The sequence below is a fragment of the Rattus norvegicus genome, chromosome 1 (assembly GCF_021556685.1).
Source record: "Rattus norvegicus strain SHRSP/BbbUtx chromosome 1, alternate assembly SHRSP_T2T, whole genome shotgun sequence".
Classification (NCBI taxonomy): Eukaryota; Metazoa; Chordata; class Mammalia; order Rodentia; family Muridae; genus Rattus; species Rattus norvegicus.
In genome coordinates, this window is record NC_141534.1 from 256,252,335 (window position 1) to 256,278,632 (window position 26,298).

General features: G+C 45.1%; 1 protein-coding gene across 6 annotated transcripts; it reads right to left on the reverse strand.

The window, feature by feature from the left end:
• Window positions 1–1,714: 1,714 nt before the first annotated feature.
• Window positions 1,715–26,298, reverse strand: Cyp2c23 (cytochrome P450, family 2, subfamily c, polypeptide 23). Of its 6 annotated transcripts, XM_087594571.1 has the most exons (11): window positions 25,194–25,329; window positions 24,898–25,055; window positions 24,261–24,439; window positions 19,413–19,927; window positions 14,570–14,719; window positions 13,679–13,839; window positions 13,019–13,195; window positions 11,614–11,755; window positions 10,234–10,421; window positions 3,923–4,064; window positions 1,715–2,317 (listed from the first exon to the last, which is right to left on the reverse strand). In XM_087594571.1, exons 4-11 carry the CDS (start codon window positions 19,624–19,626, stop codon window positions 2,136–2,138), a joined length of 1,356 nt encoding a protein of 451 aa, XP_087450697.1. In that variant the 5' UTR covers window positions 19,627–19,927; window positions 24,261–24,439; window positions 24,898–25,055; window positions 25,194–25,329; the 3' UTR covers window positions 1,715–2,135.

Here is a 26,298-nt window from a genome sequence, read left to right on the forward strand (position 1 = left end):
TATACACTCCTATGCTCTATTTCTGCTGTCCTAGCTCTCTGCTCCGATGCACCAATAGTCTCTCACCCCGACCCCACCAACATTACTCACCAGAGCAACACATCTGATGCTCCTTCATTGACATGGTATCATTACCCACACCCAGTAGCTTGGGTGTGGCACATTCCGTGGTTCTGGGTAGTGTGGGTACCACATAGAACACTCTCACTATCCTAAAAGTCCCCTGTGTTCCCTCTACCCAGCGCCCCTGACCTTTTCTCTGTCTCCAAGGCACTGTTACTGCGCTCCTTGTCAGTACCAAATTGTATCCTGTTGTTGGGATGTCCACTCATACGCTCGAGAACAGCTTGGTTGAGCTTACATTTTCACAATTATAAACTAGAGTTGCTATAAGCTCACATGTCGGTATTTATTTATTTATTTATTTACTTATTTACTTATTTATAACTACGTTGTTCGTCAATTGGGGTGGGGGTATGTCCCTGTAAGTGCAGGTATGCCCATGGAGGCCAGAGGAGGCATCAGATTCCCTGCAGCTGGAGTTACAGCTATTGGGTGCTGACGCTCTCTGGAAGAGCTACATGCGCTCTTCACCACCGAGCCATCCTCTGGCCCCGAATGTGTGGTTTCAGTCTAGCTATAGCTTCAGTTCTGTGGTGTAGAGGCAAGGGCAGCAATGCTGAGTTGTACGATGGAGATAGGCTTAGCTTTGTAAGAAAGCTGTCTCCCAGGGTGGCTGTAGGATTCTGTATGCCAACTGGCAGGGTCTTGTTGCTCCAGCTTGTGTGTGCTCCAGTTTTCCTCCTTTCTAACCTCTGTGAGCCGGCACTCACCTCACCCTAGTTCATGTTTCTTTGGTGAGGTATGATGTAGAACATCTTCTCGGGAATGGTTTGCCCGCTGTGCGTCTTTGGGGGTGAAACATCTGTTTAGCTCTTAAACCCCATATTTAACATCTGTTTCAATTTCTTTCCTTTTATTTTTCCTTTTTTGTTTTTGAGACAGGGTTTCTCTGTGTAGCCCTTGCTGTCCTAGAACTCACTCTGAAGACCAGGCTGGCCTCAAACTCAGAGGCTAACCCTAAGGGCTGGGATTAAAGGCGTGAGCCACCACTGCCAGCTCTGCTTCAACTTCAAATAGAGTTTCAAGAGTTGAATGTTTGAGGTGATCATCCTTTATGAGATGCATCCTCTGAGAACATTTTCTCCAGTCTGTGGCTTGCCTTTTCGTTCGTTCCCTTGCCTCAGCTCTGTCTTTCCAGTGCTCTCATTTCCAGTGACTGCTCATTGCCAGACCTGACTGTTGGTTTATGACCCAGTCAGTGGTAGCTGCTGCTCTCTGGACTCACCTCAGCCATTTCTAGGGCAGCCATCCTTTCTGTTCTCCTGTGTAAGCCACTGTTCTCTTGGCAAGGCGTAGGCTTTTTGTCTTGCGCCCTCTTGCTCTTTGCCGCTGGTCCCACTCCTGTGTCTGTCAAGAGGGCCCGGTCATGAACGTCTGCACCTTAGTTTAACATGTAGTTTAACTTCGTAAGAATGCTCTTTGGGCCACATGTAAACCAATGGCTGCCAATGGATGTGGAGCAGGGAGAGCTCTGGGACAGGGGATTGATTACCACTGGGTTTTACTCTTTATCTTCTTGTAGATTACAGGCCAAGGAAAGGATTTTTTTTTTTTTTTGAGACTTAAGATAAAGTCAAACATACAAAGAAACTATTGTCAGGGTGAGAATTTATTTTGTGAATGTGGCACAAATCATGTAAATGTTTTTAAGTGTGAACAGGAAAATGAACGTAGGCCATTACATTAATTTCTCTATTGAAACAATGACAGAAAACAATTCTATTTCCAAAGCTACAGAAGAGCACACAGTGCTACTTGTAGGTGGCGTCTGATGAGGGTCTTGCATATCTGGTGTCAGTTGTGCTTGGGGCCTGGTTTCTAGAGCAGTTGAGGGACACAGACACACTGCCTGTGTCCTGGAAGCTTTTAAGACCTAGATTTTTAAATCGAAATAAATGTCCATGTGGTTTTCATGCATGATGTTTCTGGCCTAGGCAGTGCTTAGCATAAAAAGAATATTTATAGAAAAAGGAAACAATTACTTTGATTTGAATGATTAGAAGGATAAACCCTTATCTAGGAACAAGGCACAGCTTGTAAGGTGGCGGCAAATTGATAATCCCGGTAGTAATAGGCTTGATGTCAAGGTCCTTGGGCTCCACCAGAGTCTTCAGGGAAAACTTTTGCAGAAGGGTGGTGAAGAACAGGAAGAGCTCCATCCGGGCCAAACTCTCACCAACACAGGCCCGCTTTCCTGGGAGGAGAAAACACCACATTAGCTCTCTTCAGGTTCAATTGAGACCTGAAAGCCACTGAAAATGCCCATCAGAACCTTGGGGAGGACAGTAAACTAGCACTTATCAAAACACCCTAGGGGCCTGGGATGGCCCAGGGGTTATGATCACTGGCTGCTCTTGTAGAGGACCCAGGTTTCCCGGTACCCGCATAGTGGCTCACAGCTCTAGCTGCAGTTGAAGGGGATCTGATGCTGTCTTCTGGCCCCTGCATGCACATGTATACCCATGTACATAAAATGAAAACAATTAAACCCGTTTAAAAACGCTCAAGAAATAATCATCTTTACTGCACTTCCAAGGGGTGGGTCATCTGAAGGAGTTAGCAAGGCTGTGAGGCCAGCACTTATATCATCTTTTTATGATATTGTGGGACTGAACGACACCTAGACCTGGCTCCATAAAGGACTGGTTAAGCAAAGCCTTAGGACTCTATTATACAATGCAATTGGAAGATTTTCGTAGAAGATAATTTAGTATCTTTTATCACAGTACACTATGTAAAAGTAGACTATTACAGACTACACAGAATAAGCCAAGTTTAATAAAAAACAAAAACACAAACAAAATAACCAACCTACACATTACATATACCAAGGCACTGTTTGAAGTATCTGTGATAAGACCATAAGTGATTATCTCTGTAATGGGAAATTGCTGGTAGTTTTATTTCCCTCTCTTCTTCCAGTTTACGACATTTTTATTTTGGTTGTTTATTATCATTGTAGTTAGACACGATGCATATTAAACTTACTGATTCTTTATTTATTGATTTATTCTCGAAGGTCTCCAGATCAAACCTGGGGCCTTACATACTAGAGGCAACTGGTTTATTACTACCATCTCAAGCTCCTTAAGCTGCTTATTTAAAAAAAAAAATGCTCATCAAACAAACACACGGACCAGCAGTGAGAAGGAATGCAGGCTGATAACGCCAAGTGCATTCTATGGCCTTCCAGTAAATATAACTGGAGGCCAAGTTCAGAGAAGAATGCTGACGAAGATTCTTCGATGGACTCTGGCTCAGAGAATCAGAAAATTAATATTATTAATCACAATCAACACCAGTTAAATGAAGACATTTGTATGTTGGACTGTTTTGGAAAAGTTGCCATTACCAAAGAAAATCAGCAGACAAAATTTGCAACCGTGAGTTTCTTCATTACCAGGCAATAGGTGACATCTGAATTTGATCGATGTTTGTTTTCTTTAAAAACTTGCATCCCGGGGGTTAGGGATTTAGCTCAGTGGTAGAGCGCTTGCCTAGCAAGCGCAAGGCCCTGGGTTCGGTCCTCAGCTCCGAAAACAAAACAAAAAAAAAAAAAAAAAACCAAACAAACAAAAAAAACCAAAAAAACAAAAAAAAAAACAAAAAACTTGCATCCCCTGCCACAAAATAGTTCCTGGATGACTTAGCTGATGTGACTGTGTATAGCCTTAAATGTCTCTAGCTAGCCTCGGGAAGTTAGGACGGTTTGATCGACTGACTTTGCATCAGTGGGTCACTTAAGAAATAACTCAGCGAAGCTAAAAATTGCCTAATTGCCTGAAACGTGTACATTTACCAAGGGAGAAGGGAACAAAGTAGTCTGTCTTCTTGAAGCAGCCATTTTTATCCAGAAAGTGTCCTGGATCAAACTTCTCTGGGTTGGCAAACTCCTTTTGATCCAGCATGACGGAAGACAGCATCGGGAGTACAGTAGTACCCTGGAGCCAAGAGATGGAGAACACAGGAGGTGCTTTACCACCTAGCTGTTAGCTTGCAAGCCAGTCAGACACTCCGAGAACGGAGGACTAAACAGGAAGTACTCACGTGCTACCGCGATGATCATCTTGGGTTATAGCTGTTACACACTTACCTATCGCCATGACAGTTCTTTTTGGTAAGAGTGGCAGTCAAGAATTAGCTGCTGAAAATTTGAGGCAGCTCACAGTGACCACACAGGCACTTTTTTTTAGCAGCTTCAGCCTCAAGCTGAAAGACTTACTTTGTTATGTTTATTTTCCTTCCTTCCTTCCTTCCTTCCTTCCTTCCTTCCTTCCTTCCTTCCTTCCTTCCTCTCTTTTCTTTCCCTCTTTCTGGATTCAGATGCCCGTGGAGGGAAATGAGACCCTGAGCCTCAGGTCTATACAACGGAACCCCATTTCCCTCACTTGTAAAATGAGTGTTTTAGTTAGGGCTTTACTGCACACCATGCACTCTTATAAGGACAACATTCACATGGGGCTGGCTTACAGGTTCAGAGGTTCAGTCCGTTATCATCAAGGCGGGAGCATGGCAGCATCCAGGCAGGCATGGTGCAGGAGGAGCTGAGAGCTCTACATCTTCATCTGAAGGCTGCTAGTGGAAGACTGACTTCCAGGCAGCTAAGATGAGGGTCTTAAAGTGACACACCCACTCCAACAAGGCCACACCCACTCCAACAAGGCCACACCCACTCCAACAAGGCCACACCCACTCCAACAAGGCCACACCCACTCCAACAAGGCCACACCCACTCCAACAAGGCCACACCCACTCCAACAAGGCCACACCCACTCCAACAAGGCCACACCCACTCCAACAAGGCCACACCTCCTAATAGCGCCACTCCCTGGGCCCAGCATATACAAACCATCACAATGCGGTAATAAAAACAGGCCTTATAGGATTCTTGTGATGCTTAGATTCCAGCTTCTTTAACTGTGGGTTTCAGTTCCACCGAGAGCCATGAGTGTGAGTGTCCTGGTTAGTTTTGTTTGTCAGTTTGTCACCTGAGTAGAAAGAACTTCAACTGAGAAAATACTCTAGTCAGACTGGCCTGGAGACAAGCCTCTGGGCCATTTTCTTGATTAATGACTGATGTGGAAGCACCCTTGGGCAGGTGGTCCTGGGGTGTGTAAGAAAATAAACTGGACAAGTCAGGAGGAGCAGGCCAGGAGGCAGTGTCCCTTCATAGCTTCAGTTTCGGCCTTGAGTCCCTCAGTGGACTGTGACCTGGGATGTGGAAGCTAACTGTAAAGAAACTCTTTCCTCCCCAGATTGCTCTTGGTCACAGTGTTATTACAGCCATCTAAAGCCAGCTATCAGAGTGGGAACTGTACACGGGCTAGCAACAGTAACAAGTTTCTGAATACACAAGGACCAAAAATGTAATCAAAATCCAACATGTAAAGAATCCCGGGCATTTCCGGCAGTCCTTACATGGGTGGCATGGCGTCCTGTGGCTCACTGCAGTCTTTAAAAAAAAAAGATTTATTTTTGTTTTTATGAGTACACTGCAGCTGTCTTCAGACACACCAGAAGAGGGCATCAGATCTCTGGTTGTGAGCCACCATGTGGTTGCTGGGAATTGAACTCAGGACCTCTAGAAGAGCGGTGCTTTTAAGCACTGAGCCATCTCTCCAGCCCTTCACTGCAGTCTAGTTCTGAACACAGTGTGTGGGTTGCCCCGCACTGAGCATGCTGTCACACCCCATGACTCCAGAGAGCGAGGCCTGAGACACCTTAGCTGACATGCAAGACTACTGCATGCTAGGGACTGCAGTCTCCCTCCGGTACACACGGGTTTTCCGAGCTCAGAGAAACAATGGTTTAACAAAGGCTCTTCAGGTTTTTGCCCTCTGTCTTCCTTCAGTCTGCCAGTCTAAAACCAATGTACCTTTAAATTGTGTTAGAAAGGATAAGTTGGTTTTAAAAATTGCTGTCTGAGTCACCGACTTGGATGCCATTAAGAAATTGTTAAAGCAGTTTTGGTTTCAAATTAGGGTAGGATTCTTAATAACTTCTGAAATAACAGTAAACATTCCTGCTGCTCTTTTGTGCCGAATGTTTATGTGAAGTGGTACTCACAGCATTGACGATTATAAAAAATATCAAAATATCAGTTAACTCCGGAAATCACCAGAGATACACTCCTACCTACAGGACCAAATATCCAACTGCCTTTTCATTCTTCACGTAAAACTAAAAATACATCGTGCTCATTAGTATGCAAACTTGGCTGTCTTCACTACCTCGTAAAATCATACGTAGAGCAAAAATGGTTTTAATTATACTTAAAGATTTATCACCAGAAAATGTTTAATGCGTAGCCTATCTTGTAGGCCTATATGCAAAGTCAAAGGTTCCCTTGGTAGAGAAGGGGTGTGAGTGGGGGATGTTCAAGAAGCTCCAGCCTAAATGACAAAATGCTAACGGTGGCCACTGTTTATACTGGGAGCCTCTCGTCCGCCCGACACTGAACTGAGCTGTTTATAAACACCATTTAACTCTCATGCCAACGGAGCACGGAGGATGTTTTCTTTGGCTCACGTCATATAAACAGGCAAGCCGAGGATCAGAAAGGAGAAAGGCTCACTTGGGGCAAGCAGCACAGCTAGACGAGCCTGGATCCAGCTCTGTCTGGCCATGGAGCACCCAGCTTAGCCAGAAGCTAACTTTCTACTTTCGCCTCGTGTTTCTGTAAGCGTTTGCGCAAGAATTGGAAATGACACTGCTGTACAAAACGCACAGAAGACTGTAAAGCCAGACTGTTTCTCTCCTGCTCCGTTAAATTATTTTTGACACTTACTGTAAAAGTAACTTTTATTCGCCTGATGTAATTGTCATCTCGGAGGCTTACTGCTGAATAAGCTCACCCTTTCTAGTCTTTCTGAACTCTGGCTGGCTGGTTCAACTCAGCTGTTCTGGATCAAACTCCACTCCAAACTGGCTGATTCAGTTTGGCTTCTCTCAGCTTCTCACTGAATTGCTCTGCGTGGCCTCGAACTACCTCTGGCAATCTGTTCGCATCTTCTGTCTCCTTCTTATTCTCTGGCTTCCGCTGCCTCTGCTGGCCTGCACTCAAGTACACGAAATCACACACCAACTCAACAAACACCATTGCACTCATTCCACTGACTCCCACCTGACCCAACTCCCACTCGCTGACGTACCGACTGACCTCCCTTCGTTCTCCTAGGGCTGCTCTTAGTATTTCTCCTGAGAGCTGGGCGTATCCTATCTCTGACTCATCTTTCTCTGACTGTCACTCTGTCTGCCCCTTAATTAGACTCATATTCTGGGGCTGAAGGTATGCACTAAGGGCCTGTCTGCATTCCAGCCAGATCACTGACCTACAAGGTCTGTGGATGTGATCAGAGCAGCCATGTTGCTGGTTTCAAATTCCTCTACAGTTTAGCTGTTTACATTCTCATGCCATGGTGTGCATGTGGAGGTCAGAGGGCAGCTCTCTCCTTCCACCATGTGGGTTCCAGGATTGAACTAAGGCCATCACTTGGCAGCAAGCACCTTTACCTGCTGAGCCAGCCCACCGGCCCCTCCCACCGGCCCCTCCCACCAGCCCCTCCCTCCTTTCCTGTACGGACTCTTCCCTGGCTTCTAACTTGATATAATCACTGTTTCCAGACTATACTCGCCCTCTGGAAGATACCTTATGAAGTGAAAATGGACACACACAGCTTGGCCCACCGTTTCCACACAGAACCTGTGGTATTCTGTAGTTTGCACAATATTCTCCTTTATAGAAATAGAATTTTAAATGTCCATGATTAGTGAGCATCTTTTTAAATAGAATTTTTCTAACTCTCAAATATAAAATACATTCTTTTAGTTTGTGCTTTGAGCCAGAGTCTCAAATTAATTATGCAACTGAGGTTGGCCTCAAACTCCTGATCCTCCTGTCTCCGTGTGCCAAATACTGGGGTTATAAGTGTGTGCCTCAACATCTTGCTTTTAAATACAAATATTTATATTGATCTATTATATATAAAATAATTATTAATAGCTAATTCCATATCAAAATCGGAATCTGATAGTTGGTTCCAGACAATATTGCCATTTTTATATATTAATATAAATTCATTTTATATATTAATATAAACAAGCCATTTTATTTGTAGGATACACTTTCCCAGCCTAATACAGAATAAGTCTTATGATTTATTAAAATTTATATAGGAAATTCTTATTTTCTGGAAAATCCACACAAAATAAAAGTTCTTAGCAGTGGGGATGCTTTTCTGGAGCTGTGGTCATACTGCTTTCTGCAAGGTCACCTTTGGTAAAGCTACCAGGAAGAATGCCTGCCATCCCTGGGGCAGGACTCTGCCAGTTCCTCCACAGTCTGGACTACACAGTGAGTTCGAGGCCAGCCAAGGTTGCATGGTGAAGCCCTGTCTCAAAGAAAAATTTTCTTTTCTTTTTTTTCCCCAGAGCTGAGGACCGAACCCAGGGCCTTGTGCTTGCTAGCACTCTACCACTGTGCTAGATCCCCACTCCCAAGAAAAATTTTCTTAGCTATCCCATCGATATGGTTAATAAGTTAAAACATGAATCCTTATAATTTTTATTTTCAGTCTATTCCATTCTGTGGATATATTTTATATGTTCATTAACCATTCATAATGACCATACATAAAAATAAATAAAATGTGTAATAATTTTTTTAAAACTGCAGATTTGTGTTTTATTTACTTATTACTTATTTATTGCTCTAACAGGGTTTTCTCTGTGTAGCCCTGGCTATCCTGGAACTCACTGTGTAGACCAGGCTGGGCTCTCAAAGATCCACCTGTCTTTGCCTCCCAAGTGGGACTAAAGGCGTGTACCACTACTGCCCGGTTCCTATAATTTACTTTAAATATTTTTAAAATTCCATATCAAAATTGGAATCTATTATTTTGGTTCCAGAAAATATGGTTATTAATACTCATATTAATATTATATATTATTAATATTAACATAACAGTATTATACATTACTATAAATACATCTTATACATGTAATATAAACATGTAATTTTATTTGTAGATAACTTATTTTCCTAGGCTAATACAGAAATAAGTCTTTCGAGCAAAAATTGTATAATTTGGCATTCTAAACTTGAAAATATCTTTAAGTCTTTAAAATCTTGCATTCTTCCTGCTTACCTCCGAGTATTTTACCTTGTAATTTTTTTATTAATGAAAGTTTTCTTAGCTGCACTGGTGGTGAATGCCTAACCTTAGCACACCAGGGATTAAGGTTGAAGGATTGAAGGATGGCGTCAGTTTAGGCAGTGTAGTGAGGACTTGTTCTACTAAAATGGAAGGAAAAGCCCAGTGACCCTCTTGTCTTTGCTCACCACGGTGCAGGGTTACATATGCATGTCATGCCTGGCTTTATACGTGGGTGCCGGGATTTGAACTCAGGTCCTTGCGCTTACACACCAAGTGCCCCTCCCTTACCCACTGAGATCCTTGGTTTTTCTTATGATGTATATCCTGGTTTTAGACTACTGAAGTGTTCCTGCTCAAGGTCCAGTCCCATGTCAGTTGTGTAGACTCAAACTTTAGCAGACTGGACAGGTTTGAGTTGGGCAGTGTCTTTTTTGTTGTTGTTGTTTTGTTTTTGTTGTTTTGTTTTGTTTTCTGTCACATTTGGTATCTTTTCTACATCTATGAGCTATGGAGCCCTGTAAATGTAAGTGCAGAAGACTTATTGCACCCCTGGTGTGCACAGATTGACCGTGAGGGCAGCAATCGCTTAACTGAAAACTGGGATTAAAGGCAATCAATGATTTGGCTCGACATGAGAACCGTTGCCTCTTCACAGTGAGGCCCTTTTTAAAACCCACCATGAAAAATCCGGTGAGCTTCTTCTGCATCAGAGACTGCTCATTTAATGTGTGACATGACAGTAGGAGGGACCTGGGAAGCTTCAGGTCAGCGTCCCACATTCTACAAAGTCAATGACAAGGCCCAGAGGCGACAGTGTCTGTGGCTCTGTGTGTTCTTTTGGTGACTCTAACCTGTTGGTTTCTCTTCCAGCCCCAGAACTAAGAGAGTTTCTCAGCACCAGCAGGTACCATGGTACCCCTTCCTTCCCAGTCATCCCATTGCAAACATGTCTAACCTTGGGGATGACATAGTCTCTGAATTTTGTGTCCTGGACCACAGCATGGGGCAGACTGGAAGGAAGGAGAGTGATGTATCTTTGAATCTCATGCAATACAGCATCGGTATAAGGCAGCTTCATCTTGTCCTTCATGCTGGGGGGTTGGTGGCGTCCAATCACACGGTCAAGTTCCTCATGAACTTTGGCTGCAGAAACACAGAGTGGGCAGCTCAGGCCGATATTCTCAGGAGACCTAGAAATACTTGCAAGGAGTGATAGAAAGTGGCCTGGAGAAGGCGTTGGTGAGCGGGATTATGGCGGCTAGTAAAGGGGTGCTGCTAGACAACACTGTTTTGCTGCAAACCCCTAAAATGTGGCTGTTGGAAACAAAGGTTGGGTCAGGAATGTGCACAACCGCCATTGTGGTTGGGAAAAGACCCAGGGAGTCCCAACTGATCACGTGACTCCCAGCAAATCACGTGACTCCCAGCAAATCAGCCATAGAGGGAAGATGTTTGACCCTGATTCTGCTGGGCTCATCTTTCTCAGCTTCTCCCACTTTCCCACAGCTCCTGCGGGAGCTGCAACTGTTTGCTGAGCAGTAAACACGGACTTCCTACAGCCTGCGCTCTGAGAAATGCCTTGAGATTATCCTTTGGGTTTCACTTTAAATGCATGATTAAGACCCAACTGAGGATCCAAAAGCAGTTCGTGGTTGCTGTAGGAGGGAGAATTTCCTTCAGTAGTGTAGCTGCGGTAGGCCACCCATTCTCCTGTCAGGAACCCCTCACCTGTTCCGGGATCAACAGGAGTTGGGAAGTGGGAGAAGTGAATCAGATCTGTGTACATTGTATACAGGCAAGTAAAACCAATAGGACCCATATACATTGTATACATGCATGTAAAATGAATGGGATCTATATACATTGTATACATGATAGATGCATGTGAAATGAATAGGATCTATATACATTGTATACATGCATGTAAAGGCATAATGGAATCCATCATTCTATGTAATTAGTATATGCTAAAAAAAAAAGAAAAAGAAAAATTCAGAGCTAAGAATCCCCCTTAAGGGGTTTGGCGCATTTTCAAGGTGGAAGCCCACAAGATGAAAGAACTCAGACACAGCCCTGTGTTGGCAGGTCCGGAAGTGGTTTCAGCATGGAACACATTACATCTTTTGCTCAGTTACAGCTCCATTTTTGTCTTTTTTTTTTTTTCTAACATAGGAGGTTTGAGATCCGTCAGTTCTATTTTGGAATTTAAATGAAAGTCTTTTAGTTCCTAAGAGCCTCTCTTCCCTAGCAGCACCAGGGGACGTAATTCTGCTCCTCAAAGGCAAGGTTCTTCTCCCGAGGCGGCAGCCCCCACCCCCTCCCTCACCCATCGTACCTTGCACCTCTGGATACTTCATAAGGAGCAGGAGCCCGAATCTCAGGGTGGTGCTGGTTGTCTCGGTGCCTGCCGTAAACAAGTTAGACCCACAGACAGCCAAGTTCTCCAGATGGAACTCAGACTTCAGGTTGTCCTTCTCCTACAGGTGGGCAGAGTTACGGGCTCTGTGAGCTAAAGAGGAGGCAACAGTTTCCTCAAATCCCACCACACAAGAGACCACTCCTTACAAGATCCCTTTCATATCCTGTACTATTGCAATCGAGCAGTCAATCATGAAGCTGAATTCTCTGGGCTCGAATCTCAGGTTAGCCAAGGCACAGATGTGTATCCCTGACACGTTACTTGGTCTCTCCCCTTAGTCTCGTAACATTCCAGCAGAGATTGGAGAGTTAATGGGCAGGAAGTTCTCAGAATGACGCCCCATGTACACACTTGGTGAACGATAAACTCTTGAGCAGTATTTAATGAAGGAGACTAGTTTGATAAGCTCTGTTTGAGCCTAGTGTAGGAAGGTCACTGGCTCAGGACTAGCAAGCTTCCCTTTTTCTACCCAGCTCTGTGGCTCTTCTGTAACACCCACCATTGTTAGTAGCTCTTGTTTACTCTGTAGACTAGGCTGGCCTCAAACTCAGAGATTTACCCACTTTGGTAGTTTTCTTTTTCCCAGAGATAATGGGTCCCCTAACATTCGTCAGAATGACTAGGCCCTGCAGTGGACCTCCTTGGTAACTAAGTAAGCATAAATGCATAGATTAATGCAGTGGAATGAACATACAACACTCTTCTCAGACATCTTTTCTAGGGACCCTGGCTATCTATGTCATCCCTCCCTGGAGGTGAAGTTTATACTGTGGAAATATGTGCCCCCTAGATAGAGTTGACTGGTGTTTTCCTCTCATCTATAGAGTTGGCTGAGGGAATCTTTTTGTTTTTGTTTTTTGGAGACCGGGTTTCTCTGTATAACCTTGGCTGCCCTGGAAGTCACTTTGTAGAGCAGGATTGGCCTCTAACTCAGAGATCCACCTGCTTCTGCTTCCTGACTGCTGGGCCTAAAGGTGTGCACGCCAACTGTTCGGTGTAGCTGAGGGACTCTTAACATGCACAGTGCTAAGTTTCAGAGCTCTGAAACTGGTTTTCAGATCTGGAACTGTAGCTGTGACTATGGAACCATACTGTTTTCTCTTGTCACACTGTTTCCTGTTCAATAGTGTTCCAAGTACCAACGGCTGCTATGGGGTCTCCCTGTATCACTTACAGTTTGTTTACAGTGTGTCTGTTTCAAATCCTTTATCCAGAAAGCCATATAGTACCAGAATTACAGCTACCTTCATGTGTGATCATTTTCCTGCACCTTCAGGAGGGCTAAAATACAGAAAGAAAAGAGGTCCCCTGTGTCCTGTACCTCCTCAATCTTGCTGAGAAAACAGTCAATGTAGTCCCGAGGGTTGGCAGGATCCAGGGACTTCTGGTGTTCCTTCACTTTTTCAAGAATGAAGTTTTTAACATCATCAATTCTTTTTGCAAATTCTATATGCTTTCCAGGGAGATACTTTATGATCGTTGGCCAAAGGTTGTACATCTACAAATGAAATCGAGCAAACACAAAAACTGTCGGTAATTCCTCTGTGAGGGGTGGTGTGGCTAGCAAACGGAAGGGGAGAGGGTAAGCACCATGCAAGGGGGAGTGTCTTTCCCGTCTATGGCTTGTCCCACCTCTGCTCAAGCCCAGAATCAGGGAGTGGAAATGTGCCGTCATGGAAGTGACTGGGAAAGCCCCTCTGGGATCCCTTCCTCCTTTCTGTCTTTAGTTTGCAATGCAGGGCATCGCTCACAAACATTAGGCAAGACTCTAGACTGAGCCGCATTTCCAACAGACCAGTTGGAACAAGCAGAGAGGGCAAACTTCCCCAGTCGCTGCGTTAGATGCTACTCATTTACTCCGCACACCGAGGGAAGGACGCCATGCTCATAGGTCAAGGGAACCCAGAGCCTTTTACTGTGCAGTAGGCTTCCAGTAGAGCAGTGAGGACCGTGACAAACACAGGTAGAACCCAGGTCTTACCTGGCACCACACGGAGTTCACTTGTTGAAAATTTTTATTTAAAAGATCCATAAGGTTGAGGAACGTCTTGTCGTTGTACTGGAATCGATCGTTGAAAAGAATGGAGCAGATCACGTTGCAGGGAGCACAGGCCAGGATGAAGGTGGGGTCAAAGGGCTGAGCTGCGGGAAGGGGGCGGAATTTCAACGCTGAGACTTGTTGACTGCAAGGACTAAGGAACGAACTCAGGGCCCTGCCCATGCCAGGCAAGTCTCTCCCACTGAGCTATAGTTCCAGTGCCTAACGATGAGCATTCTTGTCATCCTGAACTAGGGTTTCAAGAACTGGCCTCCTTTCAAATATACACATATGGCTCATTCCTCGAAACTTGCTTTATTAGGATGTAAGCATCTTCTAGTCACCTTAACTAACACACATATATTAGCATATACAGTGCATATGCTGTTAGCATAGTCCATTGATCTTGTAGTAGCATGAGTACTATACGCTCTATGTAGTATTACACTATAATTATAACACATTTGATATTAGATGTATATTATAATAATGACAATAAGCAATTTTACAGAGCATTTATAATACATTGGATACTATGCAAACGTTTTCCCTGTGTCATTAAAATCTTTCTATCGGGTTTGATTCGCAGCCTGATTTTTTTTTCAAGTAGTGAAAACGAATCTCAGAAAAATGTAGTAATTTGTCCAAACATACATCTAGTATAGCGCTATGGTTAGAACATGAATCCACTTGAGGCACTGCAGAGCCCTAACTAACAGCTTTCGGGATAATGTTCCTGTCCTGGCTGATGTCTTCATAGCCTGGGTAGACCTTGGACCAAGGGACCCCTCGAGGAAGAACAAGGATTAGGGACAGGCTGTGTGTGGGTTTCACCTTTTGTTTTTTGTAATTCCTCCACAAGGCACCAGGCTTCCTCCTGCACCCTCTCCTCTAGGCTTCTCTTCCCCATTCCGAAGTTCCTCAGAGTCATGAGGGAGAAGCGTCGCATGACTTTCCACCTCTCTCCATTACTGAAAATGAGTCCTAGGCAACAGAGACAGAACAGCAACAGTGGGGTCTTGTATCACAGAGGCCAACTTCTCTATGGCTCCTTGCCTGGCCTGATCATGTCTGTGCTCCTTACCGGGACAGAGAGCTGGCAGGTCAAAAGCTCATGGAGTGCAGTTCAATTGGAACGTCTGCCACAGAAAACGAAATCTAAGCTACAGTCAGAAGGAGGCAGAAATGAACACGGAGGGTTGTTGGTGGGGGAAGAAGAGTCCCAGCTGTGGAAGGGACTCTTATCTGGCTGTTAAAAACCATCAACACTGCCATGAGAACTCATGTTTTGATACTGGTCTTAGTTACGGGCTTCTATTGCTGCCACAAAACACTCTGACTGAAGAGCAGGTTGGCTGGAAAGGACTTATTTGACTTACACTGCCAGACCATCTAAGGAAGTCAGGACAGGAGCTCAAGCAGGGCTGGAACCTGGAGGCAGGCCCTGAGGCAGGTCATGGAGGGGGCCTGCTGACTGGCTTGCTCTTCATGATTTGTTCAGTCTGATTTCTTACAGAACCCATAACCATCAGCCCAGGGATGGCACCATCCAGAATGGGCCGGGTCCTCCCTCATTGATCACTAATTGAGAAAATGCCTCACAGCTGGATCTCATGGAGGCATTTCAGCAACTCCGGCTCCTTCCTCTCTGATGACTCTAGCTTGTGTCAAGTTGACACAGGAAACCAGCCAGTACAACCGACCCCCTGTCAACTTGACCCACAGATGAAACACTACTAGGCCGCAACTCTTCCTTTCTTAGTCACCTCCAAGATCTCCATTAAAAACATAAAGAACTTTAAAGGTCCCACAGTCTTTACAAATTCAAACATTAAGATTTCAGTCTCTTTAAAATAGCCTTGTCTTCTATGCTCTGTCTGGTTCACTCCACTGCTGCTGCTGTTCTTGGGGGTCATCCCACAGTACCCACATCTCCAAAACTGCAGGGGTCCCTGCTGCAACTGGGCTGCACTTTCACCAGTAGCCTCTCATAGGCTCTCCTCATGGCGCCAAGCCTTAACTTCTCTGCATGACCCCTTCAGTCCTGAGCCTTCAACCTCAACGGAGGCTGCTCTTTGACCACTAACCTCTCCTGGCCTCTCACAGTGCCAGGCATCGGCTGCTCTCCATGACCCCTGCATGCCTTCAAAACCAGTACCACCTGGGTGACTCTTAAACATTACCAAGTCCAGCTCCCAACAGGAGGTACAACCATGGCTGCCTCTGGAACATAGCTTCTCTGTGCTCTTAGGAAAAACACTTCCTAGAAAATTTCACCTCAGTGATGCTGGTCTCCTCCCCTCCTCTTCTTTTCTTCATCACTTTTTAAATTATTATTTTATTTATTTACATTCCAGCCATTGCCCCCCTTCCCAGTTTCCCTCCCACAGTTTCTTATCTCATTCATCCTTCCCCCTGCTTCCAAGAGGGTGCCCCCCACCCCACCCCAGCCCCAGGCCTCTTCCTTCCCTGGGGCCTCTGAGGCCAGACTAAACAGTCCTCTGCGTATATATGTGCCGGGGGCCTCAGACCAGTCTCTCAATCACTGCTAGCTTCTTAGCTCCAGTCAACTGGCATCAATTGTCCCAGTAACACAAAGGTTTCACTTTAGAAGCTCTGGTATCTTGTTATTCACAGCTGATTCCTCAGCCAACTACTGGCAACTAATTCTGGTGCTCAAATGAATAAAGGAAAGATTTGAATGGTTGCCACTAGCAATGATATAAATGTTTAAAGATCAAAGAGGTAAGGAAAATATCGAGTTGATAATTACCAGGAAGTGTTTCAACAATTTGATTAGTTATACATACATCGTAGCAATCTGCAGCAGTGTTATAGTTGTTCAAAGGCAACAGAAGCCAGTTAGAATTTTAGCAGATATTCCATTGAGCAAAATATTATTCACTGAATTGCTCCCCTCCCCCAACATACTTTGGTAAGCTAACCCCAGTATCAGTGAATGTGACATGACTTGGACAGGATCTTTATAGAGATTATCAAGTAGAAATGAGGTCATTGGATAGTCCCTAACCCAATGTGACTAAACTTATAAAATGGAGATACCTGCACACACACACACACACACACACACACACACACACACACACACACTCACATACACATACACACACACTCACATACACTCACACACACACACTCACACACACATCACAACATGTACACACATGCACACACACCACACACATGCACACACATATCACATACTCACAAACATACATCACACACATGCACACACACACATCACACATATTACATATCACACACACCACACATACCACCCACATATATACACATGCACACAGGTGCACACACATCACACACACATACACACACAGACAAATACATACACACACACACACACACACATGAATGTAACAACAGTTAATGAGAAAAAGGTCCATGAATTTGAAAGAGAGCAAGTAGAAGTATATGGGAGGCTTTGGAGGGAGGAAGGGAGGGAGAAATGATGTAATTATATTATAGTCTCAAAGAAAAGGACAAATATTAACAGAGAAGGACACAAACATCCAATGCAATCAACTTGTTTTGTCCAAAGGGAGACTTGGCTGCTGCTTTGTTTGGATGAATGCACTTTGATCTTGAGAGAGGATGGCCCAAAGTTCAGTCCCCTTGTACAACCAGCATCCTGCATTATTACATGTAGTTAGGGATCCATAATACACTCTGAAAAGAATTATTGCTCTTTATCTGGGATTCGAAGTTTATAATTTTAAATGACTTAAGGGAGAGACTCTTGGCTTTCCTTTTATAACATTTGACACCTATAAAGCATGGTGTAGCATATGCATGCCTAAGTCCTGAAATACAATGACATGACTTCCCTGTGAATCTATATTCAACTGAGAATGGGATGTGACTGGGATGGTCATGGCTACACACAGGCTGCTCCCCTCATCCTCCTTCTCCTTCGCTGCTCAGGGTGTTGCTTAGCTCACAGCACCCGCCCATCCTAGGCCTTGTTAGCTGCTGCTGCCACTCTCCCCCATACCCCCATTGTGGGAGGCTACACTCCAAGTACTGCTCCTCTCCAGTCCCAGTCCTCTGAGGAACAGCTCCTGTTATCAAAGCCTTTCATATTGGTTTTAGCTCAGTCATGTTCACAGAATCGATTTATAGGTAACTTAACCTGATTTGATGTTCATCTCGAAGATATTGTACAATCTGTTGTATGATGAAATTATATTCTGGTCATCATGTTTTTTTTCTCTTTGGAGTTTCTGAATCCATGGGTTTTCTGGGTATAAGAAGACTTTCTTTTATCCACTGTAGATATTCTAGATTATGCCCAAGTATATACTAATGAACTGATTCATAGTGAGCCCTGAATAATTCCAAGATGAGGGTTCGCCCTGCCGGAAGACCAGCCAAGTAAGTTGAAAAGGCTGAGTCACTTGATGTTGACCTCTAAGGGATTTGGAGGCTCTGGGGATGGAGTTAAGACCAAAGATTCATGAGCTGGAGTTGGTGACCTGCTTTCCCCACAAGCGTGAGAATTGAGACCCTGAGCTTAGATCCCCAGTACATAAAAAGAGGGGTGCAACAATGCACACCTACAGCTCCAGCACAGGAGTGGGAGGGAGCAGAGACGGGGGATTCCTGACGCTTTCAGACTGGCCTAGCCTAGCCAATCGGCAAACTCCAGGTTCAGCGAAAGGTGTCATCTCAAAATATAAAGTAAAAAGCAAGGATGACAGAGGACTGCTATGCACACGCACACGTACACACACACACACACAAGCACAGACTCATGCACATGTGTGCACACACATGCTTACACACACATACAAACACACACAAACATATGCAAACACACACAAACACACACATGTACGCACATATGTGCTTACACACACACATACAAATGCACACACATGCACACACCCAAACATGCACACATGTGCTTACACACACATGCACATGCACACACACACACGCCTCCATCAAGCATGCTCATGTAATGAGATCTCAGTCTACACTCCGCACACCAAGGCTAACTTGAGCTTCCTGGGTGCGCTTCATTCTTTTTTTTTTTTTTTTTAAGATTTATTTATTTATTATATGAGTACACTGAGCTGTCTTCAGACACACCAGAAGAGGGCATCGGATCTCATTACAGATGGTTGTGAGCCACCATGTGGTTGCTGGGATTTGAACTCAGGACCTCTGGAAGAGCAGTCAGTGCTCTTAACCACCAAGCCATCTCTCCAGCCCGCGCTTCATTCTTTAAACCCTCTGCATTCGGAATCCTCTAAGACCCTTTCGGCATATCTTCTCAGTATGTAGTGAAACCGTGCCTAGCCCCTTCCTAAGTTCTATGAATTATTGTACAGATAATTGAACCTAAAGCTGTCGTGGGAACCCCCTAAGTTTTAGCCAGTTGATAAGAAGTGCTAGTGACCGGGCACCTCTAAGAGTCTGTCTGGCATGTGTAGTGAGTGAGGCCAGTCTTGTTGGGCACTATGCCTGTCACCTATGGTACCTGCAATGCCTCTGGGCCACTTGCACTGTAATCCCATCCCAGCATTGCAAACACGTGGTTGGTGGCTGTGTGCAAACCAGACACGGGATCGGATATCTTTCCCCTAAGTCCCCGGGGGTCGAGGGAAGTTAGCCTGCATTTTGGTTTGGAACATACCATATCCCTTATGGGTATCTTCGATGATGGGCAGAGGTCCTCTCCCGAGGAACTCATCCCCTTGCTGGAGAAGCGCCTCCTTCACCACATCATAGCCATGCAGGACCACAGTAGGAGAGGTTCCAAAGTACAGCGTGTAAACAGGCCCGTACTCTTTGGCCAGCTGGAAGGAGACAGAAGCACTTGCGTAAATGGTGTTGTGAAACCTCTTCATTGGAAGCTTCTGAGTGAGTTTTGCACAGGGATTGGCCTCTGCTCCACGAGTCTCGACTTAGGAATTTAACCCTAAGTGTGCAGTCTACTTCATTCCTTCATTTGCACGTGCAGCCTTAGTCACTGGGCATCTGGACTGCTGCAGCCGCCATGCACCCTAGGAGCCACTGTCGAGTGTAAAACCCATTGGAAGTACGAGGAAAGAAACAGTCACATTTGGGGTAGAATATCTCCAACGCACATTCTCTCCACGAATGCCAGTGTCCTTATGTGGCACAGTACATATAGACACGGTGAACGTACTGGTGATACATGGTGAACAATTAAAAAAAAAACACAGAAACAACCAAATAAATGACATTTACCTTCAAATGATGATGGTTCTATGGCATTGATTGATAAAGAACGAAGTATTGGACGCCAAAGAAGAGCTTAATAAAACAACACAGGGAGAGATCTAAAAGACACTTATATTAAGTGGCACTTATATTATACACAGGGAACGGATTTTTTTCCCCCATCATAAAGAGGAATGGAACTATGTCGCTGTAGGGAAACTGATGCAACGGAACTAATCATGGTAGGTTAACTGAGTCAGAAGAGGTTGGGAAACACGTCTGCAGCTCTGACCTACATTTCTATACCCACCCCCCAAAAATTTATAGAAAACTTGTGTGCACACATATTTATTATACACGATATTGCATATACTATTATATATGTGTGATGTGTGTGCAAATATGTAGGGGACTGCATATTCCGTAGCATATGTGTGGAGGTCAGAGGAGGTCTTGGGTATGAGTCTTCTGCCTAGTATCTTGTTTGAGGCAGTCTCTTTGTTGTTGGCTAAAGTACTGTATCTGCCAGGCTATCTAAACCACAAACTTCTGGGGGAGTCTCCTGTCTCTGCCGTCCATCTCACTGGAGGGACATGGTGGTTCCAGACGCACACCACCGTGCTCAGCTTGCACCACTGTGCTCAGCCTAAGTGGTTCTAAGGATCTGAACTCTGGTCCTCACGTTTGCTTGGCAAAGAGCTTTACCACTAAAGCATTCCCTCAGCCCCAACATGTTGTGGTAAATATTAAAAATACAAAATGCACCGACCCACGCTGTTGCTGGCTCTGGAGGGCCACGTGTCGCCTGCGGGGTACCTTCATCTTAATCAGCAAAGCGTCTCAACCCGACTCACTAAGTTTCCAATTTCCATCCTTGCTGTCACCGGCTACTCTTGGGCCCTGCAGCGATCTCGCCACCTCGGCTAGCCCCACATTGCTGCTGGCTACTCTCTGGCCCCAGCAGCAACCACCCTCTGGCAACTCTCTGCTGGGAACTCTGTTCACAGTCCCAGCATCTGCCCTCTGTGGGTAAAGTCAGAATACCCAGTATCCCAGTAAAATCAAAACTCTAGAAGCTTGTAATTTATCAACTGGATTTATATCAGTAAATTATCTCCCCGCAAAACGTCCACACAAAACACTCAGAGCCAACTGATATTGTTATAAACTGCCCATCTAGATAAGACAAATTGTCCTGTAATAATCCATCCCTTATAAGATAATCATAACTACCTGTGGCCATTTGAAGCCACATCGGTCTGGGTCGTCTTCTCCTCCTCCTCCATCTCGGCTCTTCTTCACCTTTCTCCTCTCTCCAAAACTCTGTGCCCGCCCTACTTTCTCACTGCCCAATCACAGGCCTTGCCTTATCTTGTGCCTGCCTTCACCTGCATACAGACAACAATCTATACCAACAAGCAGATATTTATATGCAAGTTTGTGTTCAATAATTCGGTTACAACTTGAGCACGTTTTCTTTTTTTTTTTTTTTTTTTTTTTTTTTTTGGAGCTGAGGATCGAATCCAGGGCTTTGCGCTTGCTAGGCTAGCGCTCTACCACTGAGCTAAATCCCTAACCCCTTTGAGCACGTTTTCTTTCACTGATGGGTTCCATATTTTATACAGACACATAGAATCATATGTGTACAGATGACTCTAAAGAAGTGAGACTGCCAGGGAGATAAGGGGATTAGTGGGCATGGGGAGGAGAAAGAGGATGACGAGGTATGGGAGGAGTGAGTACTGTATACTTGCACTAAAATGGCCTTCTATGACCCAGTATAATAAAACATTTTTGTTTGTTTGATTGTTTGGTTTTGTGGTGGTTTGAATGCTTGGCCCATCGGAAGTGGCACTGTCAGGAGGTGTGCCCTTATTGGAGGAAGTGTGTCACTGTGAGGCAGGCTTTGAAGTCTCCTACGCTCAGGCTCCGCCCAATGCGGAAGCGCGCCCCCTGCTGGCTGCCTGTGAAAGACAGTCTCCTTCTGGATGCCTTTGGGTCAAGATAGAACTCTTGGCTCCCTCAGTACCACGACAGCCTACGGGCTGCCATGCTGCCTGCTATGATGATAATGGACTGATGAAAGCCAGCCCTCAGTTAAATGCCTTTCTTTTTTTTTTTTTTTTTTTTGGTTCTTTTTTTTTTTTCGGAGCTGGGGACCGAACCCAGGGCCTTGCGCTTCCTAGGCAAGTGCTCTACCACTGAGCTAAATCCCCAACCGTTAAATGCCTTTCTAAGAGTTGCCTTGGTCATGGTATCTCTTTGCATCAATAAAATCCTATTAAGATAGTTTCGTTGGTGTTGTGTTGTTCGTGATTCTTGTTTCTACTAGGCTCAAAGGAGTTACAATTCCTTCATTGTTTTCCTCTCCCTCCCTGGGGTTTCTCTTTTGTTCTTTTTCTTTCTGTTCTTCTTTATTCCCCACTCACCTCTTAGCTTCCTCTCTATGTGGACAGTTCTAACGTCTTATACCATTCCTTTGCATTCCCAAAGCTGAAGTTTCACCTGCCATTAAGAGTCCTGCTGTACTTTGGGACCGCCCTGCCTGGCCTTCCTCTTCCAACCCCTCTCTGAGGTGATGACTCTTCTCTGTAGCTTCCAGGGATAATGCAAGGGACAGAAAGTTTCCATCTGCAGTGTCCACCGCAGCAGCTCTCACTCTCCTGAACCTGTGCCCACGGGCATAGTTTTCTGTTACTGTAGATGACTCTTCATGATGGGGACGGGCAATTTCTCAAGATGTGCACTGGGTTCTAATTCCTTCGAGCTATAGTGCAAAGCACAGTCCCTCTCAGCAAAGCTATGACAAGTTGTCAAATCTGCTGTCTTTACTTTCTGTCCCCTATCCTTTCTTGTAACCTCAACACAATCCCTTAACACTGCTGTACTGAAAGCGTCTTTCCTGAAGCTCCCTTGAAAGCTCTACCTCACTGTCTCATCCCACTGGGCCAGCCACTGGTGTTGACGTGGTTAAAACAGTTCGTTTAATGTATCCTTCCCTTGGGTTCCAGGACACCCCACTCTTTGGTGGCTATTTTCACCTCAGTGGCTCCTCCTGTTTAGTTCTCCTTGAGACGTCTATCTGGCTGACCCCTTTATTAGGGTGACCTTGAGATTGTGCCTCAGTCTACCCATTCCCATATGATCCTATCCAATTTCTTGGCTATAAGTACATTCTGTCTCCTGAATCTTCAAACTGTAAATGTGGGCTCAGCCCCCATTTGTTGAACTATGTTGAACTGCCTGCTCGTACATTCATCCAATCAGTAGTAGGTCTCTGAGACAGCATCTCTAAGGCTGAGCTTTGCGTATTCCCTACCTCACTAATATCAAATAAACCAAAAGCCCGATCCCATAGTCTCCCATCTTATTCTGTAGCAACCCGCTCAGCTGAGAGGTAGCAACTATTCCTAATTCCTTATCATGCACCTCTCAACAAGCCAGCGAACGGACCTTGTTGCTGTCTCTCTCCCAGATGCAGTTAGATCTAGCCACCCCTCCTAACCTCCTCTGTTCTTACACTAGCCCCAGACACCGCCATCTCCCCTAGATCATTGCTGCACAGGTAGCCTGCCTCTGTTTGAGTATATTTACAAGTCCACAGAGCCCTGTGGTTAAAACATAGGATGCATTATGTCACTCCACCTAAAACCTCTGATGTCCTGCCTTTTGGAATAGGAGCTAACATCCTTCCAGCAGCCCTCAAACGATCTCGAGACCCACTCTTCTGAGCTCAGCACTGCGGCTGGCTCCTGCTCATTTTCTTATTTTATCTGCACTCGCCCCCTCCATATGCCTCGACTCTGCTAAGCACCCTGTGCTACAGAGTACTGGGCTTCATCGTTTGTTTCATGCAGAAAGCACTTTTCTCGGGTTAAACTCGATGGCTCTAACTGTCATCTTATTTGGCCGTTTCTCACAAAACTAAGCATATGCTCCAGCAACTGTGTGTCCTTGGTAGCTCCAAAGAGCTGATAACTTAGGACTACACAAAAACCCTCACAGGGATGTTTACAGCCATTTTACGTGTAGTTGCCAAAGGTGAATGACCACACAGGTTGCGATTAGTCAGACGGAAATGACAGCTGAGCCAGGATAGACCAGGAGGAATTCTTAGATGCTTATTATTAAGCAGAAGGAAACAACTGGAAAAGGTTTCATGGTGTGTGAGTCATCCATATGACATTTTAGGAAAACGCGCAGCTATGGAGACAGTCGAAGAGCTGTGGTTGCCAAGGCAACTCAGGAGTTCTAGGGCACTGAAACTGTTCTGACATTTTTAAGGGCAGATACGTACCATTATACACGGGTCCAAGTCCAGAGACTGCAACGGGCAGCACTCAAATGTGAACTTTGAACTCTGGATGATAAAGTGAACTTTGAACTCCGGATGATAATGATTGATGCAGTTCCTCAATTACAAAAAAAAAACAAACCAAAAAATGCCCCACTGGCGTGGGATGCAAATGGGTAGTTCTGTGCATGGGGAGGAACAGGGGATCAATTACACCATAGAACTCACTGTTGGTGTAGGACTAGTGCATCTTCTATTGAGACAAGACAAGGCAGCCCAGTTAAGGCAAAGCAACCCAAAGGCAGGCAACAGAGTCAGAGACAGCTCCTGCTCCTGCTGTTAGGGGCCCCACATGAAGACCCAGCTATATGTCTGTGATATATGTGCAGGGAACACTCTGGTTGGCCGTTCAGTCTCAGCGAGCCCCTAGGGGCCCAGGTTAATTGATTCTGTAAGGCTTTGGTTTTGTTTGATTTGGTTTTGTTTTTGTGGTGTTCTTGACCTCTCTCTGGCTCCTTCAATCCTTCCTCCCCCTCTTCCACAAGCTTCTCCAAGCTCCACCTAATGTTTGGCTGTGGGTCTCTGCATCTGTCTCCGTCATCAGGGGCTGGGTGAAGAAGCCCCTCAAGGTGACAGTTACCTTAGGCTTTCGTCTGCAAATAGTGTCAGGGATTGGTTCTCTCACAGGGCACGGGCCTCACCTAGTTCTACTATAACTTGATATGCCAAGGTAGGTTGATATCCGTGGGTGGCCTCCCCTTCTCTGAGGAGAAAGGAAGGGGAGGGGAGAGGGAGGGACTGGGAGGAGAGGAGGGAGGAGAATTTGCCATTAGAATGTGAAGTAAATTAATTAATTAATGAAAAAAATCACCTACTAATCTCTGGGGTAAAAAAAGTAAAGTTGGGCCAATTCGATGACTCAGCAGGTAAAGGTACCTGCCTCCAAGTTTGGTTTCCTGTGTTAGATTCTTGGTGGAAAGAGAGAATCCAGGCCTTCAAGGTGTTTGCTGGCTTCCACGTGTGCCCACGGCATGTGCTGTCCAGCACAGAAACACAGACATACGCTCACAGACTAAATAAACATAATAAAGTATAGTTTTAAAAGTGAGTTACACTAAAGGCTTACTCCTTTCCATCTCTGTGTTGTTTCTTGCTATAGCGAAGGTACAAAGACCCGTTTTCACTCTGTCTGAGTCATCCTATTAAAATATGCTTGCCCAAGTAGGGCATTTTTCTACTGTTAGGTGTTAACATTCCCAGGATCAGAAAGACATCTTGTCATAAAATATGGACTAATCTGTTCATCTAAATGCTTATTTAGCTCAAAGATCTATAATCAGAGAAATTTTCATACAGTTTCTCCATCTTGAAGAATGTATTTTCCCACAGTGAACTTATGGAGACATCACTCCCACTGCAGCCGGGGCAGCCACGTTGTGCCATTACAGGAGAGTGTTAGGGAGGGGAGAGGTCCTCATTAGAAGGAGAGTCACAAGGTTTCCCACAGATAATTTAGTATAAAATACTAATCTACGTGTTTATGTTGGCTGAGCTTGTCTTTTGGTGTTATGTACTAATGGGGCCAGCTGGTCACATAAACTATGTTCTAATCCAGAATCTTATTTGGAAGCTAACGAATTATCTCCAGGTAGGTTGGGGCCTCTCACTATGACCAACCAACCAAACAAACAAACAAAACACCCTCCACCCCCAAAGAGCCTATGTGGTAAGCAGATCTAAGCAGGCAGTGGGATAGCCTGCGCTCCTGAGGTCTGAGCAGAACCGAGAGGTGAGTGCTTAACCTGGAGGCAAACATCCTAGAAGGAAAGCACCTTACCTTGGAAAGCGATGCAGGGATGTCCTTGAGGTTCAGTTGCAGTAGATTCCCAATAATGGGAAGGGGGGTGGGGCCCGGGGGCAGCCTCCCCCTAGTGCGCAGTTTTGTCCACACTGAAAGGAGGCTGAGGCAAGTCACCGAAACCACAAGAGCAAGCGTAGTGAATCCCAGCAGCTCCATTTTAGCCCTGGGATGTTCATGGAG

Excerpts from the sequence above, each read along its gene's own strand:
- Cyp2c23 (XM_087594585.1), bottom strand. The coding sequence starts at position 19,626 with ATGAAGAGGTTTCACAACACCATTTACGCAAGTGCTTCTGTCTCCTTC. Across the intron at positions 13,196-13,678 it reads TGAACTCCGTGTGGTGCCAG|ATGTACAACCTTTGGCCAAC; the intron begins GTAAGACCTGGG and ends TTTCATTTGTAG. Across the intron at positions 11,756-13,018 it reads TTCTCAGCAAGATTGAGGAG|GAGAAGGACAACCTGAAGTC; the intron begins GTACAGGACACA and ends GCCCACCTGTAG.